This window comes from Oryzias latipes, chromosome 21 (genome assembly GCF_053564925.1).
Source record: "Oryzias latipes strain Hd-rR chromosome 21, Olatipes_Hd-rR_3.1".
NCBI lineage: Eukaryota > Metazoa > Chordata > Actinopteri > Beloniformes > Adrianichthyidae > Oryzias > Oryzias latipes.
This window is the reverse complement of record NC_136257.1, coordinates 24,515,615-24,540,252: the sequence shown is the minus strand read 5'-3', so window position 1 is coordinate 24,540,252 and position 24,638 is coordinate 24,515,615. Positions and strand designations below refer to the sequence as shown.

General features: G+C 42.0%; 2 protein-coding genes across 10 annotated transcripts in view; one reads left to right on the top strand and one right to left on the bottom strand.

Annotated features, from left to right (window-relative positions):
* Positions 1 to 2,209: 2,209 nt before the first annotated feature.
* On the top strand, positions 2,210 to 22,880 carry LOC101160119 (electrogenic aspartate/glutamate antiporter SLC25A12, mitochondrial). 2 transcript variants are annotated; one of them, XM_023950496.2, is made up of 18 exons: positions 2,210 to 2,330; positions 2,756 to 2,809; positions 6,152 to 6,294; positions 6,982 to 7,097; positions 7,806 to 7,945; positions 8,997 to 9,143; positions 9,230 to 9,368; positions 10,040 to 10,133; positions 11,571 to 11,655; positions 12,719 to 12,800; positions 14,150 to 14,308; positions 15,221 to 15,273; positions 15,440 to 15,520; positions 20,423 to 20,563; positions 21,510 to 21,648; positions 21,922 to 22,080; positions 22,164 to 22,254; positions 22,331 to 22,880. In XM_023950496.2, exons 1-18 carry the CDS (start codon positions 2,319 to 2,321, stop codon positions 22,512 to 22,514), a joined length of 2,019 nt encoding a protein of 672 aa, XP_023806264.1. In that variant the 5' UTR covers positions 2,210 to 2,318; the 3' UTR covers positions 22,515 to 22,880. The 2 variants fall into 2 exon arrangements, with proteins under 2 accessions (XP_023806264.1, XP_078795432.1); XM_078939306.1 differs by lacking the exons at positions 2,210 to 2,330; positions 2,756 to 2,809; positions 6,152 to 6,294; positions 6,982 to 7,097; positions 7,806 to 7,945 and adding an exon at positions 8,480 to 8,716.
* Positions 22,822 to 24,638, bottom strand: part of dync1i2a (dynein, cytoplasmic 1, intermediate chain 2a) — a 20,685-nt gene continuing 18,868 nt past the window's right edge. For all 8 annotated transcript variants that reach the window (XM_078939309.1, XM_078939307.1, XM_078939308.1 and 5 more), the window contains 3 exons: positions 23,878 to 24,018; positions 23,679 to 23,804; positions 22,822 to 23,569 (listed from right to left, as the gene is read on the bottom strand). In XM_078939309.1, coding sequence (XP_078795435.1) covers positions 23,456 to 23,569; positions 23,679 to 23,804; positions 23,878 to 24,018 — 381 coding nt within the window. In that variant the 3' untranslated portion in view covers positions 22,822 to 23,455. The remainder of the gene's footprint in view (positions 23,570 to 23,678; positions 23,805 to 23,877; positions 24,019 to 24,638) is intronic.

Here is a 24,638-nt window from a genome sequence, read left to right as displayed (position 1 = left end):
TTTAAGCGGCTGCTACCAAGTGCTAAAATGTTGCTCTTTTTATGTTACTAATATAAATAATATTGATAAGACAAAGAATCGCAGGTTACTTTCATGTCATAAGCTATCAATTTTATTAACATATATTTTTTGGAAACAACAACAACGAAAAGCAGATGTTTTAACCTGGAAAAAAAAAACTAAAATAACAATAATAATAATAAGAAGAATGTAAAATGTATTTACTTAAAAAAGGTTAAATAACATTAACAAATGCAAAACAAATCAAACGTTTTAATTGATGTTTAAAATGAAAAAATATCAATTGCATGAAAACCAGTCTTAGTTATGTAATTTTACATTACTCACTAGCTTAAAGCAAGCAGAAGTATTTACTGAGAAGGGGCAAAAGAGGACTTTTTTTCTGTTTAGCAACTTCACAAACTGGTGTAAGATGCTTTTCTGCTTTGTGTTTAGGATTTCAATGTTCCAAATGGAGAGAAAATAAATCAATTTTGTCAAAGAAGAAAATTATAAATTGGTCAGAAGTTAATTTTTCCAGCTCTTGAGCATGTTTAAACTGTATTCTTGCAACCAGCAAAATGCAAAAGTGGCCTAAAGATTTCAAATTTGACTTTGCAACTATGCGGTGCCTGAGTCGAATATCTGTCACACCCTATGTAACTGTAAGGTGTTGAGTAAAAGATAAAAATGTTTGGAGTAGCACAAAAGTAACAGAGATCTGTGGTTGTACTAGCCCTTCCAGACTGATCTCTTTGGAAAAATCTACAGGTGCCTTTTGTCTTGAAACGATGCGTGTATAATATCAGACATATTCTATTTGTATTATATTTGCTATATTTGCACATGTTTTATTTGTTATATGTATATACACATATATATATGCATATGTATGTATGTGTGCTTAAAAATCTGAATTAGTTTATTGACTCCCTTTGGTAAACGTACAACGTTGATAATCCCAACAGATAAATAACTATGCCAAGAGGTAAAGCATCTGTCATAAGTCTGGAAGACTGCGGATTCCAATCTACATCTGGGTCATATCAAAGACTTTACACAGTGAGACAGAATGTTTCCCTATTTGACTTCATCTCAGGTGTTGAGCATCTAATGGAACGTTATCATGCAGGCATAACTGTAACCAAACATCATACAGCCCTATCAAATGTCCAGTGTAAAATCAGCATAAGTGCATCCCTTTTACAACACTGTTGTTACCCATTGCTTTCCAACCAGATATTTCTGGACTTGAAAAAACAGCATTAGCTTTCCTGAACTCATTTGAAGTATTATCTTTGTTATCCCCAATTCTCATTGGCAAGAGATGCAAAAAAACATTGTTGCCAGCTATCTCCAAGAGTATTTATCCCAACAGATAAATAACTATGCCAAGAGGTAAAGCATCTGTCATAAGTCTGGAAGACTGCGGATTCCAATCTACATCTGGGTCATATCAAAGACTTTACACAGTGAGACAGAATGTTTCCCTATTTGACTTCATCTCAGGTGTTGAGCATCTAATGGAACGTTATCATGCAGGCATAACTGTAACCAAACATCATACAGCCCTATCAAATGTCCAGTGTAAAATCAGCATAAGTGCATCCCTTTTACAACACTGTTGTTACCCATTGCTTTCCAACCAGATATTTCTGGACTTGAAAAAACAGCATTAGCTTTCCTGAACTCATTTGAAGTATTATCTTTGTTATCCCCAATTCTCATTGGCAAGAGATGCAAAAAAACATTGTTGCCAGCTATCTCCAAGAGTACTTTTTTAGAGGAGAAACTTTTTAATTGTTTGCCTAACACAAGCAGTAATACCTTCAGCAGTTTTGGCCTTTTAATTTACATCAAGTATTTTCTTTTCCTTCTCAGGCAAAAGCACATGATATTTCCAAAGTTGAAGTCGGTGTTTTAAATGTGACATAATGTTTTAAAAATTGAATCACCCAGTAATGAGATATTTGATGATAAGTTTATTTTATTGATTATAAGGAAAATGTCTATTAAAATGTAAGATAATACAACATTTTTTGTTACAACCTGTAGGCTAAGACAGGATACTTAAAATAAAGAAATTCAAAAATAACTTTAATTTGTTCAATCTGTTTCTTTGTCTTTGGTCTAGCAGACATGCTTTTTATTTTATTTATTTTTTAAGAATCTGACGATAGCTCTTCTCCGCCCCCAACCACAGTAAAGGACAATACTTGGATAAATTTAGGTTAGAGCGGTCAGAGCCTCTGTGCCCGCGCGCCAACCTGAAGACCGGCGCGTGCGCTCGTTCCACTGCAGCTGACGTCACACCCAGTATGGCGGTCAAGGTGACTCCGTCAATATTTCTTATCAGAGATTAGTTAAAAGGCAGGAAAAGAGCCGCTCGCGTCGCTCTGTGGGATGCGGAGGAAGGCTTACCCGCGGGAAATGTGGATTTGGAGTGTCTTTGTTTTAAAAAAAAACCGCGGAGTCGCCGATTTTTTTGTCCCTGCACCCTAAAAGAGACGCATCACTCCCGGCCTCGCTAGATAACTGACAATTCGTACAAAAAAACCAACAACAACAATTATCGACTTTTCTGCGTTTATCTGAGACATTTGACAGCTTGATATTGATCGATGGCTGCATGTTTACATCCGCGCGACTTGTTGCGCTGCAGTTCTCAATGGTTGAACATCAGAGCTAAACACTGACAAACTGTGAAGTTGCAACCAAAGTTAGCATGTTTTTAAACTGTTCTCACATGTCATAGGTCCAAACTACGAGAAGGGGAGACCCCAACGACTTGAAGACAATATTTCTGAAGGTAAGGACGCAGAGACCAAAGCATTGTGTGTTTACATTTTCTCACTGAAAGCAAAAACTTCCAAACTGTATTTTATCTAATCTCCTTCTGGATGCAGTTATAGCTTTAGGATCAAACTCTGTGGGGCCATTTTTATTTTTAATCCCCATAATTCATTTTACTAAATCGTAGTTATACCTAAGTTGTATTGTGTACCCTTGTTATGACCTACACTTGAACTTGTCACAGCTCTTTCCATTAGAAGTCCCTCCCTCATCCACTGCTTGGTTTCACTGTTAAGTGGTCTGCATAATTTGCTGCATGCTCAGGTAGAAAAGCTAATTACTGGGAACTCATTTTGACTGCAGTATAATTTGATTAAGAGCTACTTCATTCCCACTGTGAGGGTGAATAGATACACCAGGGTGACCGAAAAATGTGACAAGCAGGTTTGCATTTCATGGAAAGATAGCTAAAACAAAGTGCACTGAATGGCAACGCATGGGACTTGACTTGACTTGGGGTTGTCCTTTCACAATCACGCCATCATGAGCATGGCCTTTCTGCTGAAGGTTCACACATGCTGCTCTTTCGCCTGCAGAACTATCCGAGTTCCAAACTTGAAACCCAAGCCCGGCTCTATAAATGACCTTATGTCTTCAGGCCTGACTGAGATCAGATGTTCCTTCAGTCATGTGGAATGAGACACATTTGACACTTGAGGCTCAAAGAGGCTATTCTTTTCTTACTGTACTTTAAGGATCCTATAAACTGTAATAATATGCTAAATCTTTTAGAAACAAACATTTTTTGTCGTCTACTTTTTAAAGACTCACTCCGATGAATATTGTGTTTTAACATGTTCTTGTGGCATTTTTCTCATGATGGAGGACACACATAAAGAAAATTCATCTTAAAATTGCATTTCTGAGTATTTCTTTATTCATATCGCTGTGAAACAGGAGCAGACAAAAAAAATATGCAGTTGTAAAAAGCTTGTAGGTCTGATGTAGGCCACATCTCCCTGCTCCATTCATGTTCCATGTACGTTTTTGTTTTCCCCGTCTGAGCATCTGCCTCAAAACTTTACAGACAGGTGGAGGACCAAAAATGCAGGAGACCAGGGGGGTATTCCAGGAAGCATGTTTAAACTACCCTGACTTTAATCCTGAACTCTGGCTGAAGTCCGCCTGAACTTGCTTACTCTGGGTATGTCGCTTCCAAAAGACCGGATATGAGTTGGCGTATTTACACTCGACTTGGTAACCCTGGGTTAATGCGCGTGCACGGCATGTACATAAAGACATTCTCAATGGATCGCCGATTTCCGGAGTCACCATGGAAACGCGTGGAGAACAAAAAAGAGCGCTATACATCAGTAAGACGGAGATTTTAATGACGGCGTATAAAGATTATATGCCCATCATAAAGTAATACGGCTGCATCATCAGCAAAAGAAAGAGTTTCTGCTTGGAGAAAAATAATGTACAGAGTAAACACACGAGATTCTGATCTTTTTTCCAATTACATTGTAATGTTTATGTATACATATATATATATATATATATATATATATATATATATATATATATATATATATATATATATATATATATATATATATATATCCAACATATAAAACTTAAATGAATTGATTCTATTGGTAACAAGTAATTGAGTTAAATTTATTCAACCTAATTTCTTATGTCTATCAAACTCAATAGTTGTTTATACAGCTCAAATTTACATATTTATCTAACTAAATGTCATATTACTCCAATTCAATTAAAGGTTTTTCCATCTTACTTAATTGTACTTCTTGAACTCTCATATGTCTAAGTTAGAGGCTGCAGATTTTCTCATTTTTATAAAACTAAAATAAATGATACAGTGTGGATTTACAATATATACCACATATAACATTTTCATGACTGACTATAACTTCAATTCTTATAATAAATCAATGCACTAGTGGTGCTAAATAAACTCATCATCCTCCTCCTCCCTCTCACTCATGGTGCAGAAAGAATTAAACATAACAGGGTAAAATAACTCGGCAAAACAGAGTAAAACAGCGAAACAACTAAACATATTTAGACAAAAACCTACACTTGTACTCAAATCCGTCCAGACAGGCAAAGAGAATAGTATCCCACAATTCCTTGCGCTGCCGATCTAACAGCAGCACCAAAGTTACACCCACTTAATTGAATTAATTTGAATCAAAGGAAAATAACTGTCTGATAAGTATGTTATTTTTGAGTTGGCTGAACTCAAAAAAAGGACCGATCTTAACTAAAGCAAATAATTAAGTTAGATCAATGTAAAAAAAAAAGGTTATCTTTCCAACATCCATACGTGGTCTTATCACCCTCTCATGGTGGAAAAAGTATTATCTGAGCTTCTTCATCCACTTAATCATCTTCAAATGGACACACCATGCTGCTTCACCTCTCTGCATGTAAACAAACTAACTTCTACCTGCTTTTGGAATACCCCCCAGGCATGGTGACAGAAAATAAAACATTTAATCAACTAACTGAAACATGACAAAAGCATGGGAGCAACTAAAAGATAGAAAAGAGCAGATGACCTCACCTCACAAGAATGACTAAAAAAGCAGACACTTAAATAGGCCGAGGGCAACTAACAAACCGAAGACACCTGTGGATCATGAAACAGGTGTGATGGACAAAACGGAAACCAAAAACATGACCGGGAACAACAAAAACAAACTAAATCACAGAATCCTTACACAGCTACAATGTTGCTCACTCATGTTTTTCTCCGGTAATGTTTGTTTGTGGTAGTGAGGGGCTGTAAGCTTTCGGGAGAGAGTGTAAATAAAGGCATGATGGGAAGTGGGGGTGGGCTTAATCCCCGCCTACAGTCCTAACCACAACTCTGAGGTAAATTTCTGCAGAAACTATGACCGAGAAAACGACGCAGGTTTTTAGGTTGGCATAATCATTCAGCTTTAACAACAGAAAAAGATGATCGTTGTGGGACTTTAAGGGTTTCAGATCCTAAGTTTGATTGCTATGGCAACAGACGATTGACATATTATTTGCTTGAAGTGATGGAATACATTTGTACAACTTTTCTGGTCTTTCTTTATTGCAAAGAACTTTTCATGTTTTTTTGTCCTACATGTCAACATAACAGACTCTTTATTTCAAGTTTGTTATGAATAAAAAAGGGGATAATAATACATTAATGTAATGTTACAATGGCATGTTGTATGCCATGGAAGTAGATTACATTGAGCTGAAAAGAGAAAAAATACTTCATTTTGGTCTTAGATCCAGAAAACTATTGACTAATTGGTGACCCCCGCTTGGCCCTTTTCTAACTTCTCTGCAGTATGCCAGCGTTGTGAGTGATGGAGAGCATTACATGACCCCCCAGGACTTTGTCCAGAGCTACTTGGGTCTACATTCACAGCCACAGCACAACCCCAAAACTGTAGAGCTGATAGCTGGAGTGGCCGACACCACCAAAGATGGGTGAGTTACTGCATTAGTGTGTGGAGTAGATGCTGTTAAAGTTCAGACTTTGATTATTGACACAACTTTCTTTTTTAGATTTATCTCAACAGTTTTCTGGAGGGATTATTTTGCATTAAAAAAATCTGGCTGGTTTTGGATTTAAGCTTAGATTTAAGATTCTTATATAATTATTTCAAAATATCTTTTCGATCTTTTTGTTTCCTTAGTTGTGCGTTTTGTTCCGACTGATTTCACCTGTGTTTCAATGTTTCCCCTGAATAACCATTTTGTGTTTTTATATCACGCTATTGTCTTTTTTCACATCAGATTTCTTTACCATCCTCCTCATCTGCATCCCTCAATTCTTTTCCCTCCTCAGTTTTACACTTAATGAGAAAAGCTCGCTCTCCTAGTTTGCGTTTTGATTCTTCAGGCGTGCAACAAACTGAGAATATTGTTGAATCTCAGTGAGTCGCGTTTGTTGAAACATTTCCTCTGCAATAGCATCTCTGGTGTCCGTTGTATAAGTTTTGCTTTGCAGCCAGAGGATATGCTTTATGAAAAGGTTACATTTTTATGACGGATATTTAACTTTAGCTTTGAAGCTTTTATAGGTGTCAATAAAAAGCTCATTTCATTTCATAAAATAATAAAAATAAGACATTCCCACAGTTGAGATTGAGCTTTTTTCTCTTGTCCACACAGACTCATATCTTTCCAGGAGTTTCTGGCCTTTGAATCGGTGCTATGTGCCCCTGATGCCCTCTTTATTGTGGCCTTTCAGTTGTTTGATAAGACCGGCACAGGGAATATCTCATTTGGTATGTACACTGCAAATTCGTTAATAAATGTGTTCTGCTTCACTGACGTATTAGCGATGAGTACAAAAATAAAAGATAGTTGGATTAATATTAAAACTAATTGTGAAGTGAGTTTGAAGATGGGGTTAAACATTAAAATATGCTGTTTCTTTTATTCCTGGTTACATTTTGTTAAGTGTTTAAAAGAGCCTTGTTCTGAGCAGTCATAAATGATTGAAGGGAAGAAAAATGATGATTATAAAAGTCTGTCTTTTATAATGGACAGATAACAAAAACCTAACTGGTATACCCAGGCAAAAGACCAACATGTTGGACTACATTAGTACCCTATTCCTTTATTTAAAGATTTAGCAATTTACCTAATGTAAGGTGTAGCTCTATGACCGTATGAACATTGCTACCATAAAGATTTGCTAAACATAGGACAATAATGCATGAAAAATGCATAAAACCTACAGGATAATACAGAAATGATATACTCAAACAGTAAAACTGAAACTAAAGAAAATATGTGAATTGTAAAAAAAAAAAAATAAAGACAAAAGTTAAAGTTGGCAAAAAAAGACAGACATATTAAACAAAAACATATTAAACTGTTACACAGTGCAGCAGGATAAAGGTTTAATTGTGTTTATAGTAAACTCGACTTGTGGAAGTCAAAGGACCACGGAGGTGATGTTGCTTTCCTCCCCTGTGTCTCTCTTTTAGAGAACGTTCGGGACATCTTCAGCCAAACCACAGTTCATCACCACATACCCTTCAACTGGAACTGTGACTTCATCAGACTACACTTTGGCCATGAAAGAAGCAAAAACCTCAGTTATGCAGAGTTTACTCAGTTCCTCCAGGTAAAGTCTGCTGAGTCCCCCCCCCCCCCCCCCCCCCCAACCAAAAAGGCAGCTACCCACAAAAAGGGGAATCTGCATTGAACACATCCATCCATCCATGAACATGCAAACTCCACACAGAAAATAACACACACAATGTACTAAACCTGAAAATAGATGTAGTTAAAACAAAAGAGTGAATTTAAGCCAAACACACTCAGAACACATTTGGTAATAAAGAATATCAAATGGTTAAAAAATTAACCAGCCTGTGGAACAATGCATCTGGAAATATTTGTAGATTTTATTCAAGAAACAAACATTTTGGATAAAAATCTGGACACCATAATGATGGGGGGAAAAGTTAGTTATCATGGTATAAAAATTCACAATATCACTTTTTCTTTTGCATGTAAATACTGAGGGTTTCTGTGTGCAGGAGTTTGCATACATGAAGCATTATTTTTATGTGGCGCTCTTCCCTTATGCTCATTTGAACTCTTCTCATTTAAATTCAGACTAAGAAATGTGGTGGAATGTCCCTAAAACTTTCAGCTCTGTCGATGACTTCTATGTGCACCGATGACGGAGCGTTTACACCACGAAAAAACATAGGATAGAGGTGTCGGATGATGAAAGTGTATCATCACCAGTTATCAGCAATGTCATCAGCAGACTCTGTGAGAGGGAATCTTCAGCAACAATCCGCTGATGAGGTTATCAGGGCTGGAGTGTGAGGATAAAGAACGGCTTCACAGTCCTCTGGTGATCTCAGCCAACACTTACCCCGAGGTCAGCTCCCCCTGAATCCCCTCCTGATTGCGCGGTTGTCATTGAACCATGACGTTGCATATGCACACAATTTGGCCATCTCGCCGGCTGCTCCAGCCGTGGTTTCGACTATTCTCTGTAGACGGTGGTGATTACAGACCATTGATTCTATCATATCTGAGAACTTTCTATGCAACGCGGATGTCACCATTTTTTTTTAACTGCACTGACTCGTACTATGATGTCCTTCGTCACAGGATGACGCTCGTTTGTCGTCTCTACCTTTACCGTGTGTGTGCAGGAGCTGCAGCTGGAGCACGCCCGCCAGGCTTTTGCACTAAAAGACAAGAATAAAAGTGGCACCATCACTGCCTTGGACTTCAGCGACATCATGGCCACCATCAGGCAGCACATGCTGACTCCCTTTGTGCACGAGAACCTGGTTTCTGTGAGTTCCAGCAGATCCCAAACACAGGAATGTTAGTCTTTAGTTCACCTGCGCAACCAAAATGACGCTCTTCGGATCTTTCTCAGGCTGCAGGAGGTAGCACCTCCCACATGGTGAGCTTCTCCTACTTTAATGCCTTCAACGCTCTCCTCAACAACATGGAGCTGATCCGAAAGATCTACAGCACCCTGGCCGGCACGCACAAAGACACTCTGGTCACCAAAGGTACCCCAGAATCTTTAAATTCAACAATCCTAGACGCACTTTAATGTGTTTTCTGGAATGCAGCTGTCCGATCACATCTTAACTCTTTTGACAGCGTGCTATGAGCGAATACACAGCCATCATTTACTGTAACAATTATTTACTAAGGTAAATGAGATTTCTTTTAATGATGTGGTAACCCTTAACAGGAGAACCTGAAACTGTCCTCACCTCTGCTCCCAGCTGTGTTTTCCACCCACATTTAAACACTAGACTCTTCTCTCTGTGCTATTCCTTCTTGTAGAAAAGATTTCTCGCAAATAGTATTTGCAAATAGCTATTATTTTCCACCAAACTCATCCAAATACAAATGTGAGCTGTGTGTGCCCACCCAGTCCCCTAATTTGACAAGAACATGCCTGCAAGTCATAAGAATAACCATGTTCCACCTCTGACTGCTGCGTTTAGGTGTGCTTTCAGAAAGATCACATGATGCCCAATAAGCAAGTGGCAAGATGCTCATTTATAGACAACACACTTCATTGAAACGTCAACATAGAAACGACAATGTAGAAGAATGGATATTTGCAAATACTATGTGATAGAAATGCCTGCTGTGTTCAACCCCTCAGTCTCTCCCTTTTTTTTTTTTTTTTTTTTTTTTAAGACTGACATTTGTCTTTTAATTTTAGAGGACTTTGTTCACGCTGCAAATAAGTTTGGTCAAATCACTCCCATGGAGATTGACATCCTGTTCCAGCTTGCCGGGCTTCACTCTCACTCCGGGTGAGTTCCTGTTGTTGGCAAAAGGGACACTTTATTAATCATGCGTGGTAAAAAGGACCCATGCCGACGATTGTTTGCACAGGAAACATGAGAGAGTGCAAAGTTTAGCCACCATATGAAGAAAATGGAGAAAAAGGTTTGGTTCAGTGATGAAATAAGCTGTCTGTTGTCGTATTTCTTCCTCGTGTTTTGGAAATGTGTGTGTTCAGGTGTTAAACATCCCTGATTTGTTCTGAAGTAACACCTTAAATCAGTGGTCTCGCCACAGACTGGTACATATAAGGCTGCAATGGATAAATATTTAAAAAAAGATCACTAAAACTGGTATTTCCTAAATATAATCCTAAACGTAAATCTACCCTTTGAGCAATTTTATGAGGGTTAGGGTTAGTATATTAAGCATTATTATGATGGTGTGGGAACTCCTGTTGCAATGAATCTACGTATATTTGGAGTAAATACTCCTGGTTTTTGTTTATTCAATGTAGTAAAAGGCTCTTCTTCTGTTTCCTCACTGGATCTTTTCTGCAAAAAGAAATTTGTTCTTTGTGGTCTTTGCTAACTTGGGGGTTTCAATTTAATGGTCGGCGCGTTCGCTTTATTAAAGTAGCGGAGGGATTTTCGACATGTAACAGGGTGACTTGACATGCATCGACAATGAGACGGATGTGGTGGGGAAACTTAATTCAGAATCAGAATATATACAAAGGAAAAAATGTAGGTCGTACGGTAACAACCGTCCCACAGGCCGGCACCGCGCCGCAGCCCATGGGTCGGGAACCACTACTTTAAGTGAGTTGTGTTATTGTTCGTGTAATTTTGGTCCATCATGGCTGCCTAAAGGCTTTTGTTAAATGTGATGGATGTCTGAAAGCAGAACATCTTCCATTTCAGGTCAAGGACAGAAGGAAAGCAGCAAATGTTGAAAACCGTTTTTGTAGCTCAGACTGTAGCAACGAGAGGCTTCCTGCTTCTTTTTTGAGCATCATTCGGGGTTGTGTCCCGTTGTTACCCTTCTCTCTTCTTTCAAACTCCAGCATGAATGGAAGAAGGATTTTACGGGTCGTTTTTTATTGGCTGTAAATACAAAGTTATTGCCTTTTCTGTTCAATAACAGTGGCTCCACTGGCTGATTAACAAGGCAGACACAAGAACTTGGATGCAGACTTTATGGTCCATCAGGCCGGCGTGGAACATCTGCGTCTCAAACATTCCTTAAGGAAGCACTTTCATTTACTGGTTCGGGCCTTGGGCACTCAGCCAGCTTTGTTTGCGTGTTGTTTGTATAAACGCGAAGTATTTGTGAAACCGCGGGTTTTGCGGCAGTAAAAAAAGTCTGTGGAAAATCTGACATGAGGGGCTGCTGCTCGAAGGAGATGCAGCTCCTTTTTTTCCTGGACTGAATCCCTCGTCTCCCACCCCTCCGTGTTCCTCCAGGCGTCTGAACCATGCAGACATTGAGAGGATCGCTCCGCTGGAGGAAGGAGCCATGCCGTACCATCTAGCAGAAACCCAGAGACAGGTAGCCTGAGTGACTCCTCTAATATCCCTCAGATCTTCCTGTCTTTCATCAGCGCATTCTCCCCTTTTCCCTCTCGCAGGAGCGAAGGAAGGGGGGAATGTTCAGTCACTGAATTAGAAGAGAGCCCGTGTTTTTCTTCCCTTGTGAAGTGCATTTCTTAAACTCCCAGATAAAAGTAGACCAATTATAGTCACAGAAGGCGAATGGATTGTTGCGTTGCGGCTCTCCGTGAAAGGCTCTCACTATTTTATTCAGTATAGCTGCACATACGTATCAGGTGCAATCACACATCTGAGGCGCTAATAAGAGGCTTTTATCACTGTGGGGCTTGAGAAGTTTTAGAAGCCTTTAGCAAAGTCTGCTAATGGCTTGGGGGGTGGTGTGGGAGTCATGGTGGATGTGGGAGAACAAAATAGTTCCTGCCTCCACAGGATAACAGGACTCTGCGTCGGGCTGTGCTTTGGGCTTTAAGGGCACTCGAGCTTCTGGGATTTATGCTCAGAGGTCTGGAATCTGATGCCGGGGGGGGGGGGCTGCAATTCTCAGACCTGCCCTTCAGTGGAAGTAAGCTAATTGTTTTAAGCCTTTGATCAAGACCTCCATCTTGTTAGCATGCAACTCTCAGTGGAAAGCATCTGGGGAGAGGAAAATAATCCGACTTGCTGCCTTTTCTGTAGTTTAGGAAAAGTTGTTCTCTTTTCCAGCCTCATTCTGGCTGTGAAAATGTAGATCCTTATCTGATCTGAAACAATGACACTCTTAGCATCAAGCACAAATCAAGTGGAGTCACTTTACTTTGCTATAAAACAAGTTTTAGCTTGTTATCTACCAGAATGGAACGCTTTGCTGTGAGTTCACACAGCCCTGCTAACATTTCTGTGACATTTAATACAGCCAGGTGATGGATCCGACGTTCACATTCCATCACCTTCCTCCATTGCCCAGTTCTCTATCCCACTTTTCTGTCCACAGAGTCTCCCACAGGCAGCAGCCTGATGGTTGGCTTTCTGATCCTCCTATCATTTTCTCTGGGTTCATGCCGGTGTCTTTTTCCTCCATGCAGCACGCTCCCGAAACGTCTCGGCCCGTCTGGCTCCAGGCTGCAGAGTCTGCCTACAGATTTTCTCTGGGCTCAATCGCTGGAGGTGAGTGACATGTCTGCAGCGGAGCCCCCGGCTGGCCCGAGGGGTAACCTTAGCCGGCTGGAAGGTGCGCCCAGGCCCCGGGGCCGACCATTGTGCTGCGGGGAGAAGCTCTGTGATGTGAGGCTCGGGCATTGTGCTGCCGCGCCACCGCTGGCTCCAGGCTGTCGTTGGAGACTGAACTCTGGAATGACACAAATCTTCCGGAACCAGCACTCTCTGGAATCTCCCCCTCTAATTACAGTGGAGGGAACTGATACAAGGAACTGCCTCATAGATAGGAACTCATGCACACTCTGTGAGCGTGCACGTCTGCCCCCCCCCCATCACCACCACATAAAACCATACACAAATTCAGTCATCTGTCAGCAAGGGCCAATTCCTACGGGGTCAGGGAGACAGATGTGTATCAGAGAACACAAAGTGGAAGCGCCATGTTTTTGTGGAGGTAATGACTTGTTTCTCACTCTCTGCTGTTTGCATATCGCAGCCATTACGGCATCATTTGATGTCGAGACAAGAGGCAGCTCCACTCCAGGCCAGCGTCGTTTCCTCCAGAAGTTTTTCAGAGTCACCCAAAAAAATCCCTGTATTTACCCCCCCAACTCTGTTTGCACACAGCTCATCAATCATATTTCTGCAAACACAGCTGGAAGTTATTCTAGCATGGAAATGTCTCCAAAATGAGGGATGATGAAAAGATGCACCGCGGCAGCCGGCCAAGAGATCACAATTCTGTTGTAAATGCTTGATTTCATTTAGAAAACACAAACATGGATTTGTTCTGGCAGTTGTTTCAGCTCGTCACAAGTGGGACTTTTGGGTTTTGCATGTTTGACATGAGTGTAAATATTTTAAAATTTAGAGTTGTTTAGGATTTCTATCATTTTTAGTTACATTTATAAAAAGCTGATCAATGGGTTTCAATTTTCAAATTTCTAATTTGTAAAATAAAGTTATACATTAATGGAAAAATATAGAAAAATAATAAAATGTAAGAGGATGATGATGCCATTTTCTTAGCAGTGTAACAATCATAAAGATTTTTGCAGTAATACAATACACTAATAAATCAGATTAGATTAATTCAATGTAATGAATATTAACTAAAGTCAAGTACAGTTTATTTAATGCTTGAAAAAGAGTGGGAGGAAGTACATTTAGATAATCTAACCCCTACTGAGTTATTTCATTGGATATTTTTGCATTGTCATAATCTGATTCTTAGATCAATCAGTATTAAATTAATACTCATCGAGTATCATCTGTAAACATTGTCACATTAATCCAAGAATCATCAAGAAAAGATTGATTGTCATTAGAAAATGGTAATAAATGTCTTTGCTTTGTAGCCACCGGCGCCACAGCTGTGTATCCCATCGACCTGGTGAAGACCCGCATGCAGAACCAGCGCTCCACGGGCTCCTTCGTGGGGGAGCTGATGTACAAGAGCAGCTTCGACTGTGCAAAGAAGGTGCTGCGCTACGAGGGCTTCTTTGGATTCTACAGAGGTGAGGCTCCACAGGGTTGGTCGTCGTATCAGCATTTCCCCGTGAGCTTAACTCCGGAGCATGGCTCGCTAATTGATACCAGAAACCTTTGCCCTGCTTGTCGAGTGGTGAATAAAGCGACACCCGGGGGGTGGGGGGGTCACGTTTGCATTATCTTGATACCTGGGAGAGTACCCTAAAGAGAGGGAGCATTGATGCAGCAGCCCCCCGTTTGATGTGCATCCACCCTGGGTGCTGATAACGCTGCCCAAGGCATGTGATATACAACACTTCCACCCCCAGGCTGTACATATGAGGGGAAGTCAAGACTGCCATCTACTGCTGCCTCCACCAATGCAGCACCCCCCCCCCCATCCTCTAGTCTTCCCCCCGCACTCCTCTGTTGCACATGATAGGAGGGTGATTGACTCAGAGACAGACACACTCTGCTGTTTTCTGGCTGCATACCAGCAGCAGTCACTCAGCAGCTCCTTCAGAAGTTTATCTGGCTTGATGAAGGACAGACGGTGGAACAGTATGGCAGTTATCACCACTGTAGCACCCAGCCCCCTCCTCCCAATCTCATACGTGACCACACAGCACTCTCTGTTCCCCACTAACAGTGGGATCACCGCCCCCCCCTCCAAACAAAAAATGCTGATCCCAAATTCAGCAGCAGTGTCATATTTTGTGGACTTTTTGTTGGATTTTCAAAAGGACCTTTGTGGTCCCGGTGGATCAGATGTATCAGCCGCCATCTGTAAATATTTATGGGTTTGTTTTACGCACACAAGAAACCCCTGCAGCTTACAGTGTTCCTGCTGTCAGGGGATGTTTCATTCAGTAGAGCTGAAAAATGTGCATTTATTTCAGGCCAGACTTTGTCTCTCACTGTCAGGTATTCTAATAGTATCTATGAATAATATTTTCCAGGTCTCCTCCCACAGCTCATTGGGGTTGCTCCAGAGAAAGCTATCAAACTCACGGCAAGTCGTTCAGCGGTGTCGCTCAGCAGTCCGAAAAGTTGCTCCGAGTGCAGAAAAAAAAGCAGAAACAAAGACACTTCTCAAGACTGCAACCACAAGTTAACACCAATACTTTGCTTTCAAGCTGTCTCATTTACACTTTTTCTTTCCTTTTTTCTTCTTTCAGATGAACGATTTTGTCAGAGACAAGTTCACAACACAAGATGACACCATTCCACTCCCCGCTGAGATTCTGGCTGGAGGATGTGTAAGCATCGCTTTAGGATTCCTCTGAATTCACCCCTATAGATACACAAAAACGAAATCAACAAATCATTAGTTCCACAATTTTAACTTTACTTACCATCTGGTTTTGACCTGCCTTGTAGCAGTTTAGCCCCTTCACGCTGGATGTTGCTATAATTAGATTCAGGACTCCCCATGAATTCATCATCACATCGAAGGAAACAAACACTGACGAACATTTTGTGCATAATTGGTAATAAATTCTGACATGAAGGAGCTCAAATCCTTTTCATCTGCAGTCCCAGGACCATCGCCCTAAAAATCAAGATAAAAATGAGTCCAAAGGAAGAACAACAAGAACACAATAATATCAAAAGGAACACAAAGAAAAAGTTTATGAAATAGACATTTAGCCTCACTGAGGCACCAACAGTCAAAAAACTCGTGTCAAAAACGACAACTCATAGGCAAATTTCTAATGAATGACTGTCGCTCTGCAAGACCACTGGGAACGCTTTAACAATAAATCCAAAGATTTGAACATGCTGTACAATGCCACTTTAAAACTGATGAGGTGGAAATAATCTCATATTTAATGAATATGTTTTTATAAATCTGTGTGAATGGTTTCATGGTGGTGAAGTTCATGTTTAAATCTACGAAACTCAGCAAACATCTGTTTTTATTTTTTAAACAATAATCAAATTCACTAAAAGGATTTAAAAAGAAGAGCATACATATTTTTTGTCTTTAAAGTCCCACTCCGATCATCTTTTGATCTATTCTAAAAGCATTCCTAGTGGTCTTTTGATTATGATTGTGCAGTTTTTAGCCAAAATCAAAAAGCCTGAGTCTTTTTTTTGACATAGTTCCTGCAGGGCGACTGTAGTTCAATCAGAAATTTGCCTCTAAGTTGTTGGCAGAACTGTTGGTGTGGAGTAAGCCTGTCCCCATTTCCCATTTTTTACTTTTTCCCGCTAGCTTACAGCCCCTCCCAACTAGCATTACTGGTGCAAAAAAAAAGGCGAGCAAAATTGGAGCTGTTCAGCTTTGAGCCGTTTACCAGCTCAGGCCAAGGAAAACGAAGACGCATATGGATCTATTTGTCTACAGGTGGATGCATCAGAATGGAGCAGAGCAGAGAGAATATGACTTGCGTCACACCTACAAGTGTTTTCAAACGACATCTTTTCATCTGCTCCTGATCCCAAAACACTTTAAATTAAAAAAAACTCAGGTGCTCTCTCCGCGCGGCGGGGGGGTTCACATTACATCTGAGCCGGGAGTGTTCGTGTCCCTGGGGGGTGGGTTCTGGTCCTTGCTCCTGGGCGCTGGGCCCCGCCATATTTCCAACTGTGGCCGAGCCTGGTCGGGCCATATTTACAACACCCCTTGTGGGCCCTCTTTTTTTCCCCGGGGTTCCCCCCCTCTTGGGCGGGGGCGGCGGGCCCCTGCCCCGCTCCTCCCTGGACCAGCCGCGGGCCGGGCGGATGGCTGCCTGGAGCGCGGAGCGGGTCTCCCTTGGGGGGGTCCTGGCTCGTACCTGGGGTTGGGGCGGGGGGATGCCCGGAACTCCTGGGTGGTGGTGGGGTGCTCGTCTGGGGCTGTGGGCGTCCGTCTCCGGTGGGGCCCTGCGTTGGGTTCTCCCGGCGCGGCGGGGGGGCTGCTCTCCTGGTTGGGCTGGGGCGGCGCTCTCTCTCCCTCCGTGCTTCCCTGCTCTCTGGCTCTGGGGGCCTTGCGGCGGTCCTGCTGGCCCTGGCCTGGGTGGCGGGCTTGGTCGCCCGGGCGGCGGTTGTTCCCTGCCGGTTCCCGTGTGGCGTTGGGGGGATTCCGGCTGCCGCTGCTGCTGCGGTGGGGGTCTTGGGGTGGGGATGGCTGGGCACTCTCCCTCCTTCTTTCCACGTTCCACCATCCATTTTAGAAGAACATAAACACTCACCTGAGCACAGGCGTTAGCTCACCTTTGCACTTACAGTTTGCATGACTGAATGACTGAAATATTTCACACTAGTTGGTTTTAAGGCATAAGTATGCGTGTGAACACTATCTGTTTTGTATATATGTCGACAGGTGGACATTTTTTGCAGCTAGCAGGTGTGTTTATAACATTTGAGTGTGTGTGTGGACAGGCTCCGCCCTTATTGTACTACATTTGAACGTTACCATAATGATTAACAACCAGTAAACTTGTTGCTTTATGCTGCTTCATGGTCTTATCCCCCTTCCCCTCCTATTATCACCCCCTACCCCCCCTCTCTCTATCGTCCCTCTCTCTTCTTCCCCTCTTTCCTTTTCCGTCCGGTCCAACACCAAAGATTTTCAGACATGATTGAAATTAATAAAGTTTGGCCTCAATTACAAAAGGGGTTTATCCAGACATACCTTTGGTTTGTCTGAAGATTAATAACCCCTCTTGTTAAAGTAAAATCTGTCCAACACAAGAGGCCCTCAGCTCTCATCTGTCTGCCCAGCTGTTGGACAGGACAAGTTAAAAAAAAAAAAAAAAAAAAAAAAAAAAAAAAAAAAACTCAGAAATGCAATTCTGAGTTTAATGTCCTTTATATATGACCCCCATCATCGGAAAAATGCTGCAAGTTAAAAACACCGAAAACACAATATTTATTGGAATGGGTTATTAAGGAAAATGTAACCAGTTGTTCTCTTAAAGTCCTTTAGTTACTCTGGAGCAGGGGTGCCCACACTTTTTTGGCATGTGAGCTACTTTTGAGGCGTCAATGTCTTAAAGATCTACATATATATATATATATATATATATATATATATATATATATATATATATATATATATATATATGTATATATATATATATATATATATATATATATATATATATATATATATAGTATTTTGAGTCTAAAATACTGTTTAATAAACAGTGTTATGAACTGTTGGTGCATAACATTGTTATGTACTGATAATTCAAAAACTACACAGTAAGAGTACACAAGATACTATTGTTTTTAACAGATGAGGCGTTTTATTACAAAAGCAGAAAGCAGTGACTATCGTATTTCATGCTCTGCTGTAAACCGTGCCATGGGGGGGGAGCATGGCATTTCTAAAGCACAGCTGGCTCAATGAGAAGCGCGTGCCACAGGAAAACACTGCTGCTTTAGTGGGCTCGGATCAATCAGGTGGGAACTGCCCACCAGGCACCGTGGCATGACAGCTGGGTCAGAAGAGGCGACGCGGGCCGATCCGGGCCGTGGGGCAAGTAGCGACTTTCTAATGACAGACAGAATTTGTGTATTTAAACACGCGTGTGCATTGACGTAGGTATCAGAGGATGTTCGATTGGCCGTTCTGCATGTCAATCAGGTCACGTACTTCTTGGTGAGGATTTTGATTCGCTGATGGATTTTTTAGAAATATATTTTTATTTTTTGGGTTATCTATCTTTGCTGACCTGCGATCTACCCTCATGTCCTTGAAGATCGACCGGTCGATCGCGATCGACGTGATGAGCACCCCTGCTCTGGAGTATCAAAGAATAGCTTTCAAGCTGTTCTAAAATCTAAAAACTGTTTATGAAGTTTTATGTATTTGATTTTTTAAAATTTAAATAAAAGATGTTCAGTTGGATTTTTGTAAAACAACATTTTTTATTTAGGAATCCTTAGTTTGAATATTTGATTGGCTGACTTCCTTTATTTTTTTAGCAAAGATGTTTTTTTCCTTTTTTGTAAAAAGGAATTGAAAGATCACTAAGCATTTATTTGTGAATTAATGAAAGTTTGTCTGAAACACAGAAAACAGTTTCAGGTGAGGAAGCTCATAAATTTGGAGTTGAGTTGACTGTGGTTTGTTCTCTCCTGATCCGGGTCACTTCCACTGCGTTTCACGAGAGCAACATGGGATTATAGATGTAATTCCTTCACTTGGCCTCAGTTGTAATGGAAGAGGCGGGCTGTGCAGAGGCCGCAGGTTGGACCCAGAGGAGAGGGGTCTCTGAGGTTGTGACCCCTGTCAGTGGTGTAATTGGAGGAAGAGGCCCTGGAGGGTCCTGGATGGAGCGGGGTCTAGCTCAGCGTGATCGAGTATGACAGTGTGGTACAAACCAGAGTCGTGGGTCGGTCTCCATGCGGGACACCGAGGGTTCTGAGAAAAACTCTGCACAAATATTACTCAGTGGCAGCACACGGTTTCATCAAAGTTTAGATTTGGGTTGATCAGATAACTAACTGGCTTCATTATCGCTTCCAAAAGACAGAACTGAAAAGGAAAGGAAGGAGACAAGAGCATCAGTCTTCAGAGTACCGGATATTCCCTCTTTGCTTTGAAAATGACAAAATGTGCCAGAGCTTTTTTTAGCCCTTTTGCTCGGATGTTTATAGATAAGACCCCTGCCCCAAATGTCAGCAGCAGCCATCCTGGGGCCTGATTAAATTTAGAGTGGGTGATAAATGTGCCAGAGTCAGAGGGTGCCGTGCCTGCAGGGCATTGCTGTCCTGGACCCTGAGCCGCCCCGGTGATTCAGCACTCTCCCCTGGGAATGGGGGGTGAATTTGGGAAGTGTGCGGGATGAGGCCAAGGCGCCCCGCTCACCCAACCAGAGGAGGTGCCTCAGGGGAAGAGACGGGGGCAGAGGGCCGGTGCCAGGGTCAGAGCCTGCTAACCACGAGCGGGGAAATGTCCTGCTCCAACGTGACCCCAGTTGTTTTTCTAACAATGCCTGCTCTTTTTCTCTTTTTGCCAACTCCCGGCTGACAATATCTAATGAAAATGAGAACATAACGTGTCTTTTGTGCTAAGGTTTACTGAAATAATCAGAAAAACCATCTGAGGGGAAAAAAAACCCCAATCTCACATCATCAGCATTCTTACCCAGAGTTCACCCCTTCCCCGTATGAGCATGTCAGAAACCTCTTGCGCCCTTTTAGAAATTATTTATTTTTCTCTGCAGGCTGGAGCTTCCCAGGTGATTTTCACCAATCCTCTTGAGATCGTTAAGATCCGACTGCAGGTGGCTGGAGAGATCACCACGGGCCCGAGGGTCAGCGCCCTGACCGTGGTGAGAGACCTGGGCTTCCTCGGCCTCTACAAGGTGGGTCAACACGTCTGCGGCACTGCAACGCCTGCAGAATCAACCTCTGATTGCTGTCATTCAAGGGCAGTGAAAGGTATCCTTACCATCCCAGGTTATGTTCCTTCACTTCACTGCTTTAAAGTTTCTAGATGTTACCATGGTTACTTATTTGTTGGTAACCATTATAAAAAATAAATCTTTCATTATTTCCTAGATAAGTTAGTTAATAAACTAACATTTTAATAGTGTCTTATTTAATGCACTTGAAAATGATGGGTAAACTTGAGTTTAGTATAAGTGTCTTGAATAAAAATCTGCCTTATATGGCTGAATATCTCTGCCAAGAAATGGAATACATTTATTTTAATTTTTACATTCATATTTCATTATATGTTCAATTTGATTTGAATTTTTTTGGGTCATATCCTTATTGAAAAAGTTATTAAAAACATGGAAAATCAATTTCTGAATTTGATAAATCTCAGTTGCATTTTACAGTAAGAAATTATTCAGCTAGATGACTTAATACGTCTGTATTTGAGCTATCATAAATGTGCATTCATAGATTAGAAATCAGAGACAGATTTTGAAGATTGTGTTAAATGTGCAGAAGGGACTCAATTGGAGCTCAAATCTAACTGTAAATCAGTGGATAGATTCAGTTTCATGTTTTTCCATACTGAACATGATTAAGTAGAAGACAGAGACTTTATGGCTTTTAAAGTTCCTCAGAAAAAAAAGGGCCTTCCTGCAGCTCTCTGTGATGGATCAGTGCTGCATCTCTGCCTTGGGCGTTTTTTTTAGCCCCATCATCAATACTAACCCCCCCTTTTCCTTCACAGGTAGAATTAATCAGCTCTGCAGCCTCTTGATTCCTCTAGACGATCCGGCTTTAGCTCCGCCCCCTTATCATTCAGCCCTGAGCGGATGCATATGTGTTTAAACGTTTCTGTCTTTCTGTTAGGGAGCCAAGGCTTGCTTCCTGCGTGACATCCCCTTTTCCGCCATCTACTTTCCTGTTTATGCCCACACCAAGGAGAAGCTGGCAGACGAAGATGGAAGGCTGGGAGCGCTGCAGCTGCTCACTGCCGGCGCCATCGCAGGTAACCAACATCTGTGAGGCTTCAGACACTTCACCAAGCTGTTGGATTTGTTTTATACCTCACCGGTGTTTCAAAAAATAAAATAAAAAGGACTAAAAGAGCTTTGTTTTCCCTCCTGTTCGCACCTTGGTCAATAGCTTACTTTATAGATGGCGCTTTTTGTCCCATCTCACCATGAAGGTGTAGCTATTTCAAGCCCTGCGTGACACTGCTGTGAGGATATGACTGTGTGCATAGTAACACAGCTTCATTATGTGTTTTGTGACAAACAAGGCATACCAGCCGCTTCGCTGGTGACCCCTGCTGATGTCATCAAGACCAGGCTCCAGGTGGCGGCCCGAGCCGGCCAGACGACATACAGCGGAGTCATCGACTGCTTCAGGAAGATTCTTCAGGAGGAGGGCTTCAGAGCCTTTTGGAAGGGCGCAGGAGGTAATGCGCACATCCCTTCTCTTAGAAGGAAGAAGCTGATTAGAAGCTGACTGACTTCTGGAAAACATCTACACCTCCCTCAGCTCGCGTCTTCAGATCATCACCGCAGTTTGGCGTGACCTTGGTGACCTACGAGCTGCTGCAGAGATGGCTCTACGTCGACTTTGGAGGACAGTAAGTGGAAAAAGCATTTTGTAAAAACCTCCACTCCAATCAAGCGCCATCGTTTGTAACCCGTCTGCCTTTTCAGCCGTCCCACAGGATCCCAGCCGACGACTCCCAAACCTGTGATTCAGGACTTTCCCTCTGTGACTGCAGACCACGTGGGCGGATACAGATTAGCTGCTGCAACTTTTGCAGGCGTGGAGAGGAAGTTTGGGCTGCACCTCCCCAAGTTCCAGCCTCTCGGAGAGGCACCATCCGTCCAAAACTGAACTTTAGGCCTTGTGGAGATGAGTTAAGGGCTGCATGACCCTCCACTCTGCATCTTAGTTATTTAGCAACTCTTACTCTAATGCTGCATGAGTGTGTTTCTTTGCATCGCTTGCACAATTTGACAGTACATATTGTATTTCTGAACAGAGAGACTTTATGGATTTATTTTCAGTCTTTTACTGCAGGTTTTTTTTTTGGTGTGCAATAACTTTGGGTTTGGGTGCACAGGTTTGTCACATTTGAGACATAAAGATGTACAGATATTTTCAAAGTATTTATTTTGAAATCATGAGCATTGGAGGGAAATAATTTAAATGTATTTATTGTATTTTACGGAAATAAATCAAGTGTTTCTACTGCGGAAAGTCATTCTCTGTTTTTACACATGGAATTAGTTCGACAGGTGTGAAAACCGCTGAGCAGGTACAGCATCTCTGATCATATCTGTGGCTTTTAGTGACATTCCAGCTGCATTGATTAAGTGAAATTTACAATCCTGTATCAAATAATCAGTAGAAAGTCAAAAGAAAGAAAGATGAAGACCTGATCGATGAATGCTAACATTACATGTGACTGATTCCTAACTGCAAAACAGCTTCATCATGATGAAGTTTGGGAAGCACCTTTTTGGCTCAAAAATTAACCTTAAGGCTTCTGTCAACATACTGTAAATAGTTCTGTTCTTCCAAAGAAAAACTTTAAGGCCCCCAGGTGAAGAGAGGACAGCTTTGGCTTCATGTTAGCGGTGACACCTGCGTTCATTTATCCACCCAAACATGAAGGCAGCTGTCCAAATGAAGAGTAGGAAATCAAAGGGTGTCTGTGCTTCTGATATATATATACATAAAAAAAAGCTTTTCCTTCAGTCATGTTATGACATGTTTCAAAGAAATCAAGCACACAACTGGTCCCTGAAGCGACGCCTCCAGCAGCGCTGAGCTCATGCAGCCAGACGCTGCGCTGCCAGCTCCTCGGCATCATCCCGGTTCTCGTTGATCTCTGCCAGCGTGCGAACAAAGCGTGTCCACTCATCGTTTCGGGGAACTGCAACTTGCTGGGGGGGGGGGGATGGCACAAAAGAGGCATGACTCAAACTGCCTGTGCAGGTTTCTGACAGGAAATGCTACCTCCATGCACGTGTAGAAGAAGTCAAAGAGTCTCACCTCCCCAACCTCGTAGACGAGAACTCGTCCATCAGAGTCTCCCACTGCGATTTCTCTGCCCGAATGCCCCCATCGGAGTTTATTAAGGGCTGGATTACCGTCTACTACCACACTGGCAGTGGGCACCTAAAACAACAACAACGACGATCAGACTAATAGACCTAGTGACCCAGTAGAACGCAGTGGAAATGTTTGATACCTCAGTGTCATTGTTTAGATTCCACAGGTCGAGGTGACCGACGCCGTCCACGCAAGCGAACAGAGCAGGGTGCGTGGGGGACCACATGACGTCGTACACGTAGTCCGAGTTATCTTCAAACGAGTACAGAGGCTTGTTGTTCTGCACAGGAGAAAGAAGGAGAAGGTCAATTATTGATTTGTTTCTTCGCTCTTGCAGTTCTTTCCAAAGCTAAAGTGAAGACAATGTCCTGGTCTGCATGGTGTCTGTTTAATCAGCACCTCTGAAAGAAGCGCAGAAGAGGCAGAATAAGATGCATTTGTGATCTGTTTGCACAAACACGCATCTTCAAAACTAAATAAAAAGCAACATGCGAGTTGGTGGACAAGCTAAAGCCGTCGGACTGTAACCCAGCGACTAATTATTCTGACTACAAACCGCTAACCGTAGCTTTGCACATTTGCGTGTCCACATCTAGCACATCTGGGAAATGTCTTTAAACTTCAAAGCAGCAATATGAACAAACTAAACATCCTGCATTTGACTTTTAACAGAACCCCCCCAACGTCCCCGGCTGGAAAAACGCTGTCCCGCTAAATGCTTTACCTACACGCAAACCATAACATTGTTTTCAATCAAGACATAAATGCCTAACTCGATGAATAAAAGGCTAGATAATGAATAAAACAAATGAACATCCGCTCTCTGCCAAGCTCCACAGCCTGAATTATGAGCAGCAGTACAAGTTGTCACCTATGGGGGCAGTATTATGCAGAAGGCCA

Bases quoted from the DNA above. Each gene is read 5' to 3' on its own strand.
- LOC101160119 (XM_023950496.2), top strand. The intron at 9,369-10,039 runs GTACCCCAGAAT...TTTTAATTTTAG, and splicing joins AGACACTCTGGTCACCAAAG to AGGACTTTGTTCACGCTGCA. The intron at 21,649-21,921 runs GTAACCAACATC...GTGACAAACAAG, and splicing joins CACTGCCGGCGCCATCGCAG to GCATACCAGCCGCTTCGCTG.